Genomic DNA, 15,896 nt, shown 5'->3' on the forward strand with positions numbered 1-15,896 from the left:
AGATGGTGAATTAGAACAATTAAAAACATATTTCCATTGTATTGTCCTATTTTTGTGGGTTTTTTTCCAGAGGGTGGGAACAAAAAATTTTTTGAAATATTTTGTGGACAAGTTGATTTGAGATACAAATAAAAGTACATACGAGCTTGGCCCCGGAACACATTCAGCTGATATCTCAAGGTTTTATTTTATGAGCAAATATACGTAGGTGCCAATAAGTAGGTACAGCAGTGCAAACGCTGTATAGCTCTAATATGCTGTTTCTCTGAATATTGAGTATTTTTAGGGTTAAAATTGCTGCAAGCACACAGAAGTAAATGCCTTGCTACTCCCCTGGGATGTTTTGAATGGATTTAGTATAATGCTTGGAATGCGCTGGGAGGCTATTTTTAGGTTGAACGTCCGCTGGGTTGATCGCAAAAAGTAGCGTGCTGACAAGAAATAAAAGCAGTCACTCAAGCGGTCAGAGCCTTACAAACATTGGATTTAGTGCACAGACATGGGACCGACCGATTGGGCGCATCAATCATTTCAGGGAAAATTTTAGACTTTTAACTGCGCCCTATAGGTATAAAAATACGGTACATATTTATCATTACTATATATCGATTTTCTATGTTTGCTTGTTTTTTTTTTTTGTTGCGCCCATAGAACCAGTGAGTGGTGCGATTTGGCGCTGAACCTCTCCAAAACCATCTAACACATCCTGGACTTCAGACGGAAAAAGCTCACTCTGCTCTGCTGACCTTACTTGGACTATTATTTATTCAGTTCTTACTAATTGATTATTTATTTGTCTGTTTTTTATTATTTGTGCACGGCAAGGTAAAAGCTTCAAATCTCATTATACTTATATAATGACAATGAAAGCATTCAATTGATTAAATTTAATTCCATTAATTTGAGGTAACCTGGCACGAGATATTGATAAAACCTATCGAATCCCATGGATGAGGATGGGAAATGCGCGGTATCACAATTGGATAGGTGCGACTGCCACAGTTCTGTCACTTGATCAGCGACACTGTTCCTCCTTATACTAATATTTGCACAAGCTGATCACAGCTCATTTTTTCTTATTATCATTTCAAGTGGTCATACCTGTCTTTATGTTGAGTCCCATAGTGTCAATGAAAATGAATCTCTTTGATAACTACAACTTGCTGATTACATACCAAGCACACTGGTTTTGCATTCAGTGAATAAAAACTTTTCAATCAATTTTCCAGGAAAACTCTCCAATCCGTGTCTACATTTTCTGACAGTGCCATATTGGTCAGGGTGCTTTGAACGATAACTTTTTGTTTAAGTTTTTGTTCATGTTTACCTGATGGCATAATGAAGGTGCACCCCTGATGAATTTCAATCCTGTGGCAATCAGATGCCCGATCCCCAAGGAAGACATCTCCCTGTTTCCCTGCCAGCACCCAATGTTCATATAGATCCAAGTTCTGAGCGGTGGGAGGGATCAACCAGAAAACCTGTTAGAATGAACACATTGGTTTATGGCCCGTTTACTGAATCAGCTGTTTCAGACAAAAATGGCTGATAATTTAGATTAGGGGGATCTTTGTTGATATAGGCAAAGTAGTTGGATGGCAAAAAGCATCAAGCATAAAAGCAGACAAACAATATATAAAATTTAGCAGGCAAAATCCTCATCATCATCATATAAATACATTGAGATCTGATGATTGGATGAGCTTTGAAGAGAAGCCTAAAATTAAGTAATTCATTAACTACAAAGCCACACTCACGCTAAAAGTGTATTGTAGACCAACAACACATTTTATAGAATGCATTATTTTGATAATGTTTCATAGGGTATTGACACTACTGGAATCCTGGCTACACCTGACAAAACTGCAGGACATTTCTAATAGGATTCAGATCTGAGCTTTACGAAAGCCCATCAACAATTTGACTTTGTTATCTTCAAGTCACTAACTAGCCATTTTGGCATTTTGCTTGGCATAATTGTGTTACACTAGCTCGGCCGTGAAACATAGTTGGACCCAAATGCAGGAAAGCAGGTAATGAGCGTGTGTGGAGTGCTCTAAAAAAAATAAAAAATAAATGGCTGAGGCAGGGAGTTAGAATCAAACAACAAGACCAAACCTTACGAGAAGACCAGGGAAACCAAGAAACAAGGAACGTTAACATGGCATGAAGCAAACAATTCAGATGATATCACAAAGACTAAGAAACACAGGGTATAAGTAGACAGACAAGGGTTGTTTACAAAGTACACACACCTTATCACATGAGAGAAGGGAAACCATGAGACACAATAGGCAAAAAGCATAGAAAACAACTAAAACCCCAATTAACCCTAAAAGTAGCCTCCCACCCCTTAAGGTCCCAAAACCTAGCCTAGGATCAACCAAAAAGGAAGGGTGGGAGGGAGCACCGAGAAGAGCAAGCACACTCTCCAAAATGTGAATCAAAACCGAAAAAAATTTCCAGGCGCGGAGGGGGATGTAGGGCATCCAGTCAGTCAAGCAGTTGTCCGGGTCGGCCTGTGAGGAAGCCGCATGCCTCGGTCTGAATGGACTCCTGAAGACTCGTGGGCCCTTGAGTGGTCACCGGGCGCCCCGTCCTGGGCCCTTGAGTGGTCACCAGGCGCCCCATCATGGGGCCTTGAATGGTCGCCCTGTCCTGGGCCCTTGAGTGTTCACCAGGCGCCCCATCCTGGGCCCTTGAGTGGTCACCGGGCGCCTCGTACTGGGGCCTTGAATGGTCGCCCTGTCCTGGGCCCTTGAGTGGTCGCCAGATGCTCTGTCCTGGGGCCTTGAGTGGTCGCCTGGCACCCCATCCTGGGCCCTTGAGTGGTCACCGGGCACCCCGTCCTGGGCCCTTGAGTGGTCACCGGGCACCCCGTCCTGGAGGTTTGAGTGGTTGCAGGGCGCCCCATCCTGGAGGCTTGAGTGGTCGCGGGGCGCCCCATCCTGGTCGCTTGATGGATCGCTGGCCGCCCCATCCTGGACGCTGAAATGGCCCCCGGCCACTCCGCTCGCCAGCTGCCCCGTCATGATCTGGTCGTCAGCGGGCGTCGGTTAACACGCATACCTGAGCAACGCCGCTAGCCACCACGCACGCGGTGGTCCACTGTAGATGGCCAGACAGGAACCCAGTTGTTGGTCTGTGGGAAAAGTGTCCAGGTAATGACTGTACATAATCCAAGTCGGGCGATGATGTCATGGTCTGATTCCAAGTCCGAGGCTATCAGATCTATCAGCTCTAGACCGCCTCAATAATCCGAATAGTCAGAGTGAAGATAGCCTCACAGCTCTGGGGTCCTGGGTTCAAATCCAGGTCGGTCCAAATGTGTGGAGTTTGCATGTTCTACCCGGGCCTGCATGGGTTTCCTCCGGGTACTGCAGTTGCTTCCGACATTCCAAATGGTAGGCTGATTGTACATTGTAAATTGCCCCTAGGCATGGGTGTGAATGTGCATGGTTGTCCGTCTCCTTGTGCACTGTGATCAAATGTCCATCAATTCAGAGAGTCTGGCCTGGATGAAAGCTGGGATAGGCTTTAGCACCCCCTGTCACCCTAATAGGGGATAAACAGGTTCAAAAAAGGAGATGGGATTATCTTCATCCTGGCCTATGACGGCAACTCTTCCATCCTCTTCAGCAGTCAAATTTGTCTTTTATCTCAAGACAAATACTTGCACCAAATTTTACTCGTATCTTGAATTTTGGGGCAGTTGTATGTCAAGGTATTACTGCATTACCAAGTGAGTACACGCTCATTTCTGCATTATTTGTTTATTATTATATATAACTTTTCATGGGACAACATTAAAAAATTGGATTGGATAACTTTATTCATCCCGTAATCGGGAAATTTCTTTGTTGCAATAGGAAGAGGGTGAGGATGCAGGAATAGGAAAGGCATTATACACAAATAGGTACTTAATAGTAAGTTAATAAATAAATACATGAATAAATATATAAATAGGTAACTGAGTTGCTGATATATATATATATATATATATATATATATATATATATATATATATATATATATATATATATATATATATATATGTATATATATATATATATATATATATATATATATATATATATATATATATATATATATATATATATATATATATATATATATATATATATATATATATATATATATATATATATATATATATATGTGTGTGTATATGTGTGTAAATGTGTGTAAATGTGTGTATATGTGTGTATATGTGTGTATATGTGTGTATATGTGTGTATGTGTGTGTATGTGTGTGTATGTGTGTATATGTGTGTATATGTGTGTGTATGTGTGTGTATGTGTGTGTATGTGTGTATGTGTGTGTATGTGTGTGTATGTGTGTATATGTGTGTATATGTGTGTGTATGTGTGTGTATGTGTGTATGTGTGTATGTGTGTATGTGTGTGTGTGTGTGTGTATGTGTGTATGTGTGTGTGTGTGTGTGTATGTGTGTATGTGTGTGTGTGTATATATATATATGTATGTGTATGTGTATGTGTGTATATATATATATATATATATATATATATATATATATATATATATATATATATATATATATATATATATATATATATATATATATATATATATATATATATATATATATATATATATATATATGTGCATGTGCATGTACATGTGCATGTACATGTACATGTACATGTACATGTACATGAATACAGAAATGAAAAACATGTACATGAATACAGAAATGAGAGTTCAAGATGGCGGCGCGCTCGGGCGCAGCGGCTCATTGCTCTCCAGTTCGTTGGTTGAAATTAACAAGAGGTGATGCGATGTTTCCATCGTGGCGGAGTGCTAACAAGTCTGAATATGTCAGTTAAGGGGTCTTGCCTGGGATGGCGGACCAGTGGAGAAGCACTATACAATTTCGTCATACGCAGCTGAGGGTATGATGACTACTAGGCTTTTATTTATACACCATATAGAATACGGGTAGAGAGAGTGAAATTCATAGTATAACAAAAATAAACTGTAAAATATGTTGTTTCGATGTAATATTTGTATTTTTTTTTTCAAAAAAAATCCGGGAAACTCTGAGTCCGCGATAGCTGAACCGCAAAGTACAATATCTTCAAAATAACTCAAACACAGCAATGGCTATGTAAAATACTTCCAACAAAAGTGAGTACACCCCAAGTTAAAATCTGAAAAGCCCATAAATGTCAATACTTTGTTTGTCACAGGTTTTTAGAGCCACCATCATTATGGGAAATTTTATATGGTTAGGAGTACATCAGCTAACATGAGTCAGGGTTCAACACGGAGCAATGATCAGATGGAATGTCTTATATAAATGTACACATCAAATTGATGTTGCATAAAACTCTTGAATTGCCCAATGTCCAGCAAACACTTACAATTTGATGAAACATCTGAATATGAGCACGAGTGGTGCAAGATGGAGACCTACCATATTTTATTACAGACCATCCTGTCCAATGATTGAACAATGTTTGCACACACGAAGATTTGTTGTCAAATCTTAGGTCACTTGCAAAAAAAAGTCCATACTAAATGTATTTTGGAGCAGTCCAAAGAAAGTGAGCTATATACCTTCCGGGTGTGAATATGCCATACGTTTCTTTACAGATATGGCTTCTATGTTGGTGAATGGTGTTCCAGCCCATCTCAGTGCAGGAATCGCTTCATTGTGGATAATTACATTTTTAACAGCTTCACCCAGCAACTAAACAAAGATTTATCTTTTATTACGGGGTTGGTTCGCACACCAAAACACATTCTGGGGAACAAAGAAATTGTCAATAATTGTTAAACGTGGCACCTTCAAACCTCTGGAAATTGCACCAAAGAATGAGGCAGACTTGCAACGCTTCACAAATCTTTCAGATTTTCGGGCCAATTTACTATTTTCCCATGATTTCTAAGTAAAAATAAACTTAGGGAAGTGTGCATTTGGATACATTCCCAGGTGATCAGTTGATTAACTCACAGGTTATCATTTAACCCATGAGGAGCTACTAAACCTAAAACTTAATTATCAGGATTTTCCCAAGTTCTTTAAAGACAGAATTTTGTGAATGTAATCTTGATCTGAAAAAAAATTAAATTCTCTAAGAATTATTCTCACTGTGGCATTAAAAATCCAATAGTTTCAGTCATCATACCTAACCAATTAGGGTGAGGTATGGTCTCAATATTAATGAAAAAGTGAGACAAAAAAATTAAAATTGTATTCCTGTACAGCGTAAATGAACTTCTGGCTTCAACTGTACTTTCTGTACTCAAAATAAAAATAACACAACCCCCACCCCCACCCTTATATACAAAATTGTTGATAGCATGTAGATATAGCAATGGCAGAGGACAAATACTGCACTGCCATTAATGACGTACCTTGCTTCCTTTTAGGACATGGTGCCAAACAGATGTTCCTCCAAAAGCTATGTGGAAGTCTGTATAGGAACCTTTTACACTCATCAGACAAAAGCTGTGGAAGAAAACAAATATTACATTTGTGAATAGGCAAAGCAAACAATGAAAACAAAGTTACAATACTACGTTAAGTAACATTACAATCTCTCAGGACAGATCCCCTAGTACAGTACTGGTCCTCGAGAAACGCTGTGGATGCAGGTTTTTGTTCTAACCGATCCAACTCAAACAGTTTGAGCAATGAGGCTTCTGCTGATACAAGAAACACCTGACTGCAATCCACTGATTGCCCTTCTAAGATACCAGATTGGTGGAGAGGTTTCCTCTTATAGGTTGGAACGAAAACCGCACTCACTGCGGCCCTTTCTGGAATAGTTTGGAGAAAACTGCATTAAATGGTGTCAGCATCCGTACTGTGAAGTGTACTGATGTTATTGTTGTTAGGTTTTTGTAAGACAAGACAAAGTCTCTTTGCAATTGCTTGTTCATATTGTATTCGTTTTTGTGAGTATAACAGCATCATAGTCATCCTTATGGTGACATGTCAGCATAAACACCCAACTGTCTGACTGAATAATTAAACCTAGTCTTGTGATTGGGCTGACATGTCAGCACAAATACTCAACTGTCCGAGACTGATCAATTACTTTTTGCCCTGCAAATGACTGAAACATATCTGTCCAAAGTCCTAGTGACAACTGTCAGTTTTGCCTGTATTTAAGACACACTCACTTGTCATTCGACTAGAGTTGCAGGAACATCGCGCTGGACCCCACTGTAGGAACTTTCACTGTCCACTTTGCAGTCTGGTAATAAACCTATTTTCTATTTAAATTTATCTCACTCTTTCTTAGCCTGCTCCTGAAGTTGTATTTTCAGACCTAATCATTTTTTTATTTCCACATGGGTTGTTCCTCTTTCTTTGTAAGGGAAAGTCCACATTTTTTTCCACATTTCCCAACCCATCGTTTCACGTTTACACTGATTCCAGAGTGCCATCAATGGCAAATTGGCAGGCAGTCTGACTGTATTGTAAAGGTATGTATGTATTTATGCCATAACTGTCCGGCTGGGCTGTGCCTGAAATCATTTTATTGTACAATGTACAAATTATCTACAATAATCCCTCGAATATCACAGGTAATGTAAACAAGACATGGCTGCGATAATCGAAAAACTGCAAAGTAGGATCACCTAACTATTATTACTTACCTACGACATGTTTTTGTGCCTATATGAAAGTACAAAGTGCATTTATTAAATATTAGTTATAATCAGATGAAGAAATATCTAAATATAATTTATATATAAAAATATTGTAAATACAATATTTACTCGCATATAAGACGCCCGCACGCGTGTATCAGCCGCACCCTTAAGATTGATTAATTTTTTAATTTTACAATTTCTTGCGTATAAGCTCCGGATTCTCAATTTTCAAATCCATATTCAAGGTTTTAATAGGGACTGCAAATATGTTACTTTGGGATTATCTTAAGAAAGGCTTATACGCGATGGCGGCTCATGTGCGACTAGATATGGTGCTTTGAAGGGAAAATCTTAAGAAAAATCTTTACAAGTGAGATACTGTATGAATCAAAAGCACATTATTAGGGTATAACACAAGGAAGTTAGTAGCCTGCCTTTGTAAATGCAAAATTTCAATTTATTCAATTTGAAAAAAGAACTACTTTATAATTACAGAAATTAGCCATATTGCTTCTAATCTCAAAATATCTCAAATCTTTCAATGGTTCATATTTGTTGGGGTTATTCTGGGATACTATTATATATGTGAGCATTCTTCATTATATGTATGTGTGGAATATTAATCATTACGTGTATATGATAAATATTAAACATTATATCCTTGACAAACGCTTACTTTAATTTGTTAACGAACAAAGCAAGAAGGTCACTCTCCACGGCAGCTGGCCCTGAGCTGTTGCTTATTTGACTTAACACCTCACCCAGTCCTTGGTACGGAGGACTGTTCACTTGGATTAAAACCTTGACCCTATTCCCAGTTGCAAATTCGCAATGAATATCTGTGAAGTACTTTTAAATTGTTTTAGATTTCAGCAGATAGCTATCGAATCAACCCCCAAGAATACTTGTGAATTGTTTTAAAATAGTGTTGTTCCTTTCACCTAATACGGAATTGTTTTGCCCAAATGGAAGCTTGCTTGTTATTGTCTTGAATACCTAATGTGCAATTGTTGTTGCAGTTGTTTTTGACCTTAATTGTGTTATTCGGGTTAAACTTTCATGCAATTGGAATGAATCGATAACATTGTAATTGTTTTGATTCAATGTTTTAAATGGGCAGGAGAGAATTAGGTTCGGGAGAATCATCTGTGATGAGGACGAGTCAGGGTGGATTCTCACTTGCATCCTTCTTATATTGTTATATTAAAGTACAGACAACCCCTACTTACGAACATTCAACTCACGAACAAACGGTACATACGGACATGTCTGCAAATTACGTTTATGTCGAAAAATGTTCATAAGTTTGATTTTGTAACGCGCCTTTTTCCGAGTAGTGCTTCTTTTCGCCGCTAATGCCGACGCCTGGCGCTTTGAGAGCTCAGCTCACCCAGCATCTACCTTCCTCTGCAGTGCGGAAGTGCGTGACGTATCTCCAGTGCGCAAATAACCTTTTTCATTTTTATCATTAAATATCTTGTGCATCCATTATTCAGTATGGTTGGTGAAAAGCGAAAGGCTGCTAGTGAGGGAGGTGCAGGGAAGAGGCAAGCCATTTCATTTGAAACGAAAGTGGCAATAATAAAGAAGCCTAATGTGTGTGAGAAAGTGGTGAGTGCTGCACAGGAATACTACAACTTGAATCGTTCGACCGTCAGCACCATTTATAAATAGAAAGATCGAGCAGCAGGACCCAAATATTGAACGTTGCACAAAGGTTGCAAATCAATTGAATGATGCCATACAGTGCTACCACATTTATGTTGAAAAAAGAAGAAAACTGTGCAATTGTCATTAGATAGCTTCTTTCAGCCAATTTCTTGCAAATCTCTCTCTCCATCTCTCTAATGTATGTTTACAGTACTGTATGTATTCTCTCCATTTTATTAAATGTTTTTTTTTCAGTACAGACCAATGCTGGTTACTTATACAAGCCTTAACCATACAAATGCACTTATATAAACCTTCAACATACTTATATAGGCCTTAAATATAAATTATAATACAAAATATAGCACTGAATCAACTTCAATTTGAACAATTTCAATTTATGAACACTTTCAACTCATGAACAAGCGCTCGGAACCTAACTTGTTCGTAAGTAGGGGAGCATCTGTATATCTATTAATAAAACTAACAATATTGCTGCAATAGGTCCCACTTTCGAATCAGAAATACAACGAAAAAAATCAAAGTGGAATTTTGTTTTATTTCAAAATTAATGCTAGTCCTGTGTGGCCAGTCAGAACATGTTTAACTGGGATTAGACGGCACCACCCAAGGTAAGATGGCTGCGTCGAACCTAGGTAAGATGGCTGTACCCCAAGCGAGTTTTTTCCAGTTTTATGCAAGACAATTTTTTTTCTTGAATTTCATTCATAGACGTCACAATAAATAGCGTCGTCCAGGAGATTGCCGGCCGGCCAGCCGCACAGGCGGCTCACCTCCGATGCCCTTGGCTCGCTGCGGCTTCGCTCTTCAGCCTACGTCCCCTCTTCGCAACGGAGACGCAGCAGTGGCTCCAGTAAATAAATTTCCACAAACACATTGGAAGCATTTTAAACGACGATTCAAAAACCAAACAAAGCTGGAAAAGGCTAAGTATTGGCTTCATCCAAGTGTGAATTGGACAATATATTGTACTCCTCGGCCTTTCATAATGTTTGTCGCGTCATTTCTCTTCTGCAGTGAAATTCTTTGGCGCGTCATTCTTCTGCAGAGAAACTCTTCTTCGGTGCGTCATTCTGTGGTGAAATTCCTCTGAGTGCCACCCAATTCAGTGCCGAAGAAGAAGCAGAGCGATTAATTATGCCATTGTTTATCTTTGACACAATTTTGACATTTTATGAACTTTTTTAATACTGAATATAAAATGTGCGATGTACTAAAGCCACGAAAGTTGAAGTTGCAAAGTGGTGAAAGATCACAGTATATGTACAAAGATCATAAAACTTTAAATTCAATTACATTTTCCCCATGAATAGTAAACATAAGTAACATCTAAGATAATAATTTAATGTGCTAATTTTATTGTTAAGTATTGAGTTTCTACTCGTATTTTCTCGATTTTAATCTTGTTGTAATATTACAAAGTATTTCAATCACTTGATAGTGATTAAATCTAATATGATTTTATTCTCATGATCTTATTTTTTCTCACTTTATTTGTGCCTGAATATTCTGTGGTACTGCTAAACTTTAGTTCAACAAATGTTAAGGCATGATTCCAGCATCATCAGCTGGTTACGTGTAAGATCAATAAGAAAAGATATTGATTGGCCGCTGCCTCAACATTGGTGAAATCTGTTGCAGAAAGAAACCCCTTATAAATGTTTATGCACGAACATTCAATCGAGGTGGAGGCTATTTGGTTAAAATGGAAATATTGTGTCCGATTAGCCAGGACATATGCACCACTTATCAGAAAGCCTTGTCGGAGTGGTCTCAAAATGCATTGGTTTTGCTTGTATCATCACATTTTGCTGTGGGTCTATTCTTTTGGTTCTTAAAAAAATAAAGTTATACAAATTCAGTAATGGACAAAATTTTTCAGCCAGGAAATTTTAAAGAATCCTCAATTCAAACCTTTCTATCAATGATGATTTATTAGATTACCGTTGCACTTTGGGATATTGCATGTCACTGATGGAGTTGGTTGAGTCCCTCTCCTTCAGGTGACGGGGCCACATGTTGTCAATCCAATCAATAAGATTGAGCTAAGAAAGAAATTTTTGTTAAGAATACTGTTTACAATAAAGTATTTCTTCTTGTCAAATAGGCTATGGATACATTGTGATGGCTACAGGGTGTGCATGTTAATCATCAGTTTCCGATTTTGTTTGTTCCTATTTTGGACAAAACATTTTCACAAACTTGGAACACACTACAAACCTCAGAAAGAAAGCTACCGTATTGTCACACCTATAGGGCGCACTTTATAGTCTAATAATTCTCTAAAAAATGGAATGGGCGCCCAATCAGTTGGTGCACTTCGGTTATGCACTAAATTCTAAATTTTGTATACAAATTTCATACAACGTTTACAATATATTCGTGCCTACCCTTGAGACACAGGACACTTTCCAGCCCCAAAAATGTACCTGCCATTGACTAGTATAAACACAGGGTTTTTGTCGCCGTCACCCAGGACGCGAGTCACATTACCCAGAATGGACCTTCACATTCAATGTCCCTGTAACGCATTTGGAAACACCGTCACAACATGCAGACATTAATGTGGACTTACCCGAGATCCATCAGATGTCTCCCTCCAGCAGGAAAAGTCTTCAACCGCCGAGAATCCAGGCGCCCCCGTCGAAAACTCCGGCCCACCAAGGGTTTTGAAGACGCCGTGCGCACGGTCACTTACCAGATGTCGAACAGCAGCGCCTGGGTTCTCGCTCCGGTATATTGACCTCCAAAGCTCCGAAGGACCAAAATGCTAGGTTCATTAATAATTACCCTCGTTCGTAATTATCAATAACTGCAGGCAGACATCTTATTCAATTATTGACATTTAATTAAATAGAATGGATCACGGACAAAACCTCAGAGGGGAGATTCAACAAGCCAGAGTTTCTCCTACAACTTCAGAACGTCTCCTCGAATAGACATTTTCGTACAACTCTTATTGCCATAAATCAAAACAATTTACAGAGTTGTTGATCATTTCATCACGTATTAATAAAAGCAACATCTGGAACTACAATAACAATCAAAGTATTTTACCAATAACAAGGCAGGAGACTAGACGAAACAACATTTGGATTAGAACAATTATGCCTTCCCTTGACCTAAGAATCATATAACAATGTTGGGTTTATTCTGTATTACTATTATAAATATAGTTGTATTAAGTCATTTCTTTATTAAATCATTCTCTTATTATTCTCAAAGTGTTGCACTCTCACATGGACTTCTCCAAGGATTGTTGACGCTACATCCACATACCCAGTATCGGGCTGAGAGGGTTGTTGATCGGGCAAGGACTGGATATCTGCCATTTCCAGCAACGGAGCCCATAACAAAGATATTGTTTCTGCCACGTCCATAACACTCGTGACGCACTTCGGGTTTTTCTTTATGTAATTATTATATGATTCTTAGGTCAAGGAAGGCATAATTGTTCTAATCTAAATGTTGTTTAGGTCTAGTCTCCTGTTTTTGTTATTGGTAAAATACTTTGATTGTTATTGTAGTTCCAGATGTTGTTTTTACTCATACGTGATGGAATGATCAACAACTCTGTAAATTGTTTTGATTCATGGCAATAAGAGTCGTACGAAAACGTCTATTCGGTGAGACGTTCGGAAGTTGTAGGAGAAACTTGCTGAATCTCCCCTCTGAGGTTTTACATGTTATCCATTCTATTTAATTAAATGTCAATAATTGAATAAGATGTCTGCCTGCAGTTATTGATAATTACGGACGAAGGTAAATATTAATGAACCTAACAAACAATTACATAAAGAAAAACCCGAAGTGCGTCACGAGGTATAGTCGCTATGTTGTAAATAACAGAAACAACATTCTTGTTATTGGCCGAATAGCCCTGGCCTTGTTAAAAAAGGGACCACCGAATCTCGAAGACTCAGATTGGGTGAATTGTTTGTATAAACATCCTGGAACAGGCAGTCTAGGTTAAAGATGACTTGGCGGTTATTGGTGACCTCGCAACACTGAGAATAATAAGAGAATGATTTTACAAAGAAATGACTTAATACAACTATATTTATAATAGTAATACAGAATAAACCCAACAGACCATAACCGCTTCCCTTCCTGGTTCCATTTCTTGCCGACACTGCTACTTATTGCAATCAACCCAGCAGATGGGCACCCTAAAAAGTCTCCCCGCATTGTCAAAGCATTACAGTTAAATCCTTTCAAACGATCCCAGACCCATGTAATGCCAGACATCTGTGTGATCATAGCGCAATGCTCAAAGAAAAAATACATTAGACCTATACAGATGAAAGGCCTGACATCAATGACGACAGAATGCGGGTATTAACACTTGGAAAATGGAATGAAGCCATGGATCGAACACTATATGTAGAGAAAAACCTTGGGAGTGCTCAATGTCAGATGCCAAACATAGTAGTTCCATACAACACGGGCAGGCAGCGGCGCACGAGTTACGTGACAATTTGGAATGGCTTGTCAATGCTCGGGCTAAAGTCTGAGCACTGTAGTTTGAGCTTTCGTCAAAGCTGAATCACTACAGGGAAAAGCCAATCAGCTGTGAGTGTGACAGGGTGAAGTAGGTGATGTTATAAATGAGTGCAGGTGTTAAGTTTAAAAGGGACTCATGCCGCTTAGCATGCGTAAGACACGCTGCGATGACGTAATGGGCACGCGCAAGACACGCAGCGATGACGTAATGGGCACGCGCAAGACACACAGCGATTACCTAATGGTCATAGACCTTGGTATAGTATAAAAACGGGCTATTCAGACATTTCTCTAAGTTGGTTTGAAATACAACAAAGGACCTGTCTGATTATTTCACCCGTCTTTTAAAGGTATGTTGCTTTGTTTTGAATATCGATTGAGTGTGAGATGTGCAAGAGGCAATCGTAGCATGTGAGAAAGAACGTAATGCTTAGTGATGGTTGTTTACTTTTTTTATGTGTGCGTGAATGTGCGAGTCCCGGGTATTGTTTACAGCAAGCTACCTTCGGCCGCTGGTTGTTTACTTTTTCATGTGTGCGCGTAAATGTGCGAGTCTCGGGTATTGTTTACAACAAGCTACCTTCGGCCGCTGGCTGTTTACTTTTTTTATGTGTGTGCGTGAATGTGCGAGTCTCGGGTGCATTGTTTACAGCAGGCTACTTTCGGCCGCCGTTATAACGGTAGCATAATAGTTATGCAGTATATGACGGCCGGAACAAAAGGTAACAAGTTTCTATACTCATAAGTTATAATCGTTTTTGCAACAAGTACATTGTTTGGATTATAACGGGTTGTTAATATGTTACTATGTATATATTTGAGTGTTATTGTATATTGTTTTGTGTGAATTGCTTTGATATAACTAAAGTTGGTTTGAAATACAACAAAGGACCTGTCTGATTATTTCACCCGTCTTTTAAAGGCGAAATACTGCTACCCCGTAAATTTGGGGGTACAACATGAGCAGTGGACGAAAGTGCCAGGAGACACTCCAGACCCAGCATTCTGACATTGTTATGGGAGCATGGGATCTCTACTCGGTCAGCAGGGGGAGCTGTCGGTGCTTGCCACAGTAACTGAAGAGTTGTTCCTCGGTTCGATATACATAAATAATATATATGCCATGCCTGGCTGCGTCTAAAGGAATGGCGAGGCTTTTGTGTCTAAAATACAGAAATGGCATTCATTATTGACATTGCGGCTAAAAAAATGGCACGCTTAGTAGTCGTGAAAATACGGTATTCCATTTATGAGGGGTGGGGCCAATCTGTGCGGTGTTTGCAAAAACTCCAGGATTATTTTAGTTTTTGTGGTGTTGAGTGTCAGATTATTCACCAAACACCACAAAGACAGTCTGTTGACCTCATCTCTGTAGGCTTCAATGTACTGCTGCAAGGTGCTGGATGTGTTGATACTGAATCCGATTTGTCAGTCTCAAAGTGGGCAAAGAAGCGGTTCAGTTCCTCTGCTAGTAAGGCATCTGTGTTAACAGACACCTTATTATTGTCATTATAATTGGTAATTTGCCATTATTCTTGCCACATCTTCTTTGGGTTCTTTTCTGTGAAGTAATCTTCAATTTTCCTTGAATATGCTTGGCCTTTTTAATGCTTCTCTTTAGGTCTGCTTTGACAGGGTCTTATTGTAACTCGTCCCCTGACCTGAAGGCTGTGTTACAGTGTTTAATGACTGCCTGTGTCTCACTGGTCATCTTGGGTTTTTGGGAAGGAAAAACCTGGATATGTTTATTAACAGTGACAGTGTCCATGCAGTTTTTGATATAGGAAAGTACAGTGTTCGTGTAATCCTGGGGTTTGTGGTGTTCAAAAAGTTCCCAAATGGTGCGAGAAAAACAGTCCTGTAGCTGAGAAAGGGCGTCCTCAGGCCATGTTTTAATTCTCTTTATTTATGGCTTTGTTAGCCTCTGGAGTATGGTGTATGAGGGGGTGACAGACAGGCAGAGATGGTCGGATCCAGCCAGGTGAGGGTGGAGTCTGGCTCTAAAAGCATGTTTAATGTTAGAATAAACATGGTCTAGAGTTTTATCTTCCCTAGTGTGACACTTCACGTA

General features: G+C 39.1%; 1 protein-coding gene across 1 annotated transcript in view; it reads right to left on the minus strand.

The window, feature by feature from the left end:
- Window positions 1-15,896, minus strand: part of LOC144197627 (lysine-specific demethylase 2A-like) — a 113,929-nt gene that overhangs the window by 62,453 nt on the left and 35,580 nt on the right. Inside the window, 3 exon segments of the mRNA XM_077718118.1 lie at window positions 1,328-1,481; window positions 6,404-6,497; window positions 11,267-11,367. Of these exon segments, the coding sequence (XP_077574244.1) occupies window positions 1,328-1,481; window positions 6,404-6,497; window positions 11,267-11,367 (349 nt within the window).

This window comes from Stigmatopora nigra, chromosome 6 (assembly GCF_051989575.1).
Source record: "Stigmatopora nigra isolate UIUO_SnigA chromosome 6, RoL_Snig_1.1, whole genome shotgun sequence".
NCBI classification, from domain to species: domain Eukaryota; kingdom Metazoa; phylum Chordata; class Actinopteri; order Syngnathiformes; family Syngnathidae; genus Stigmatopora; species Stigmatopora nigra.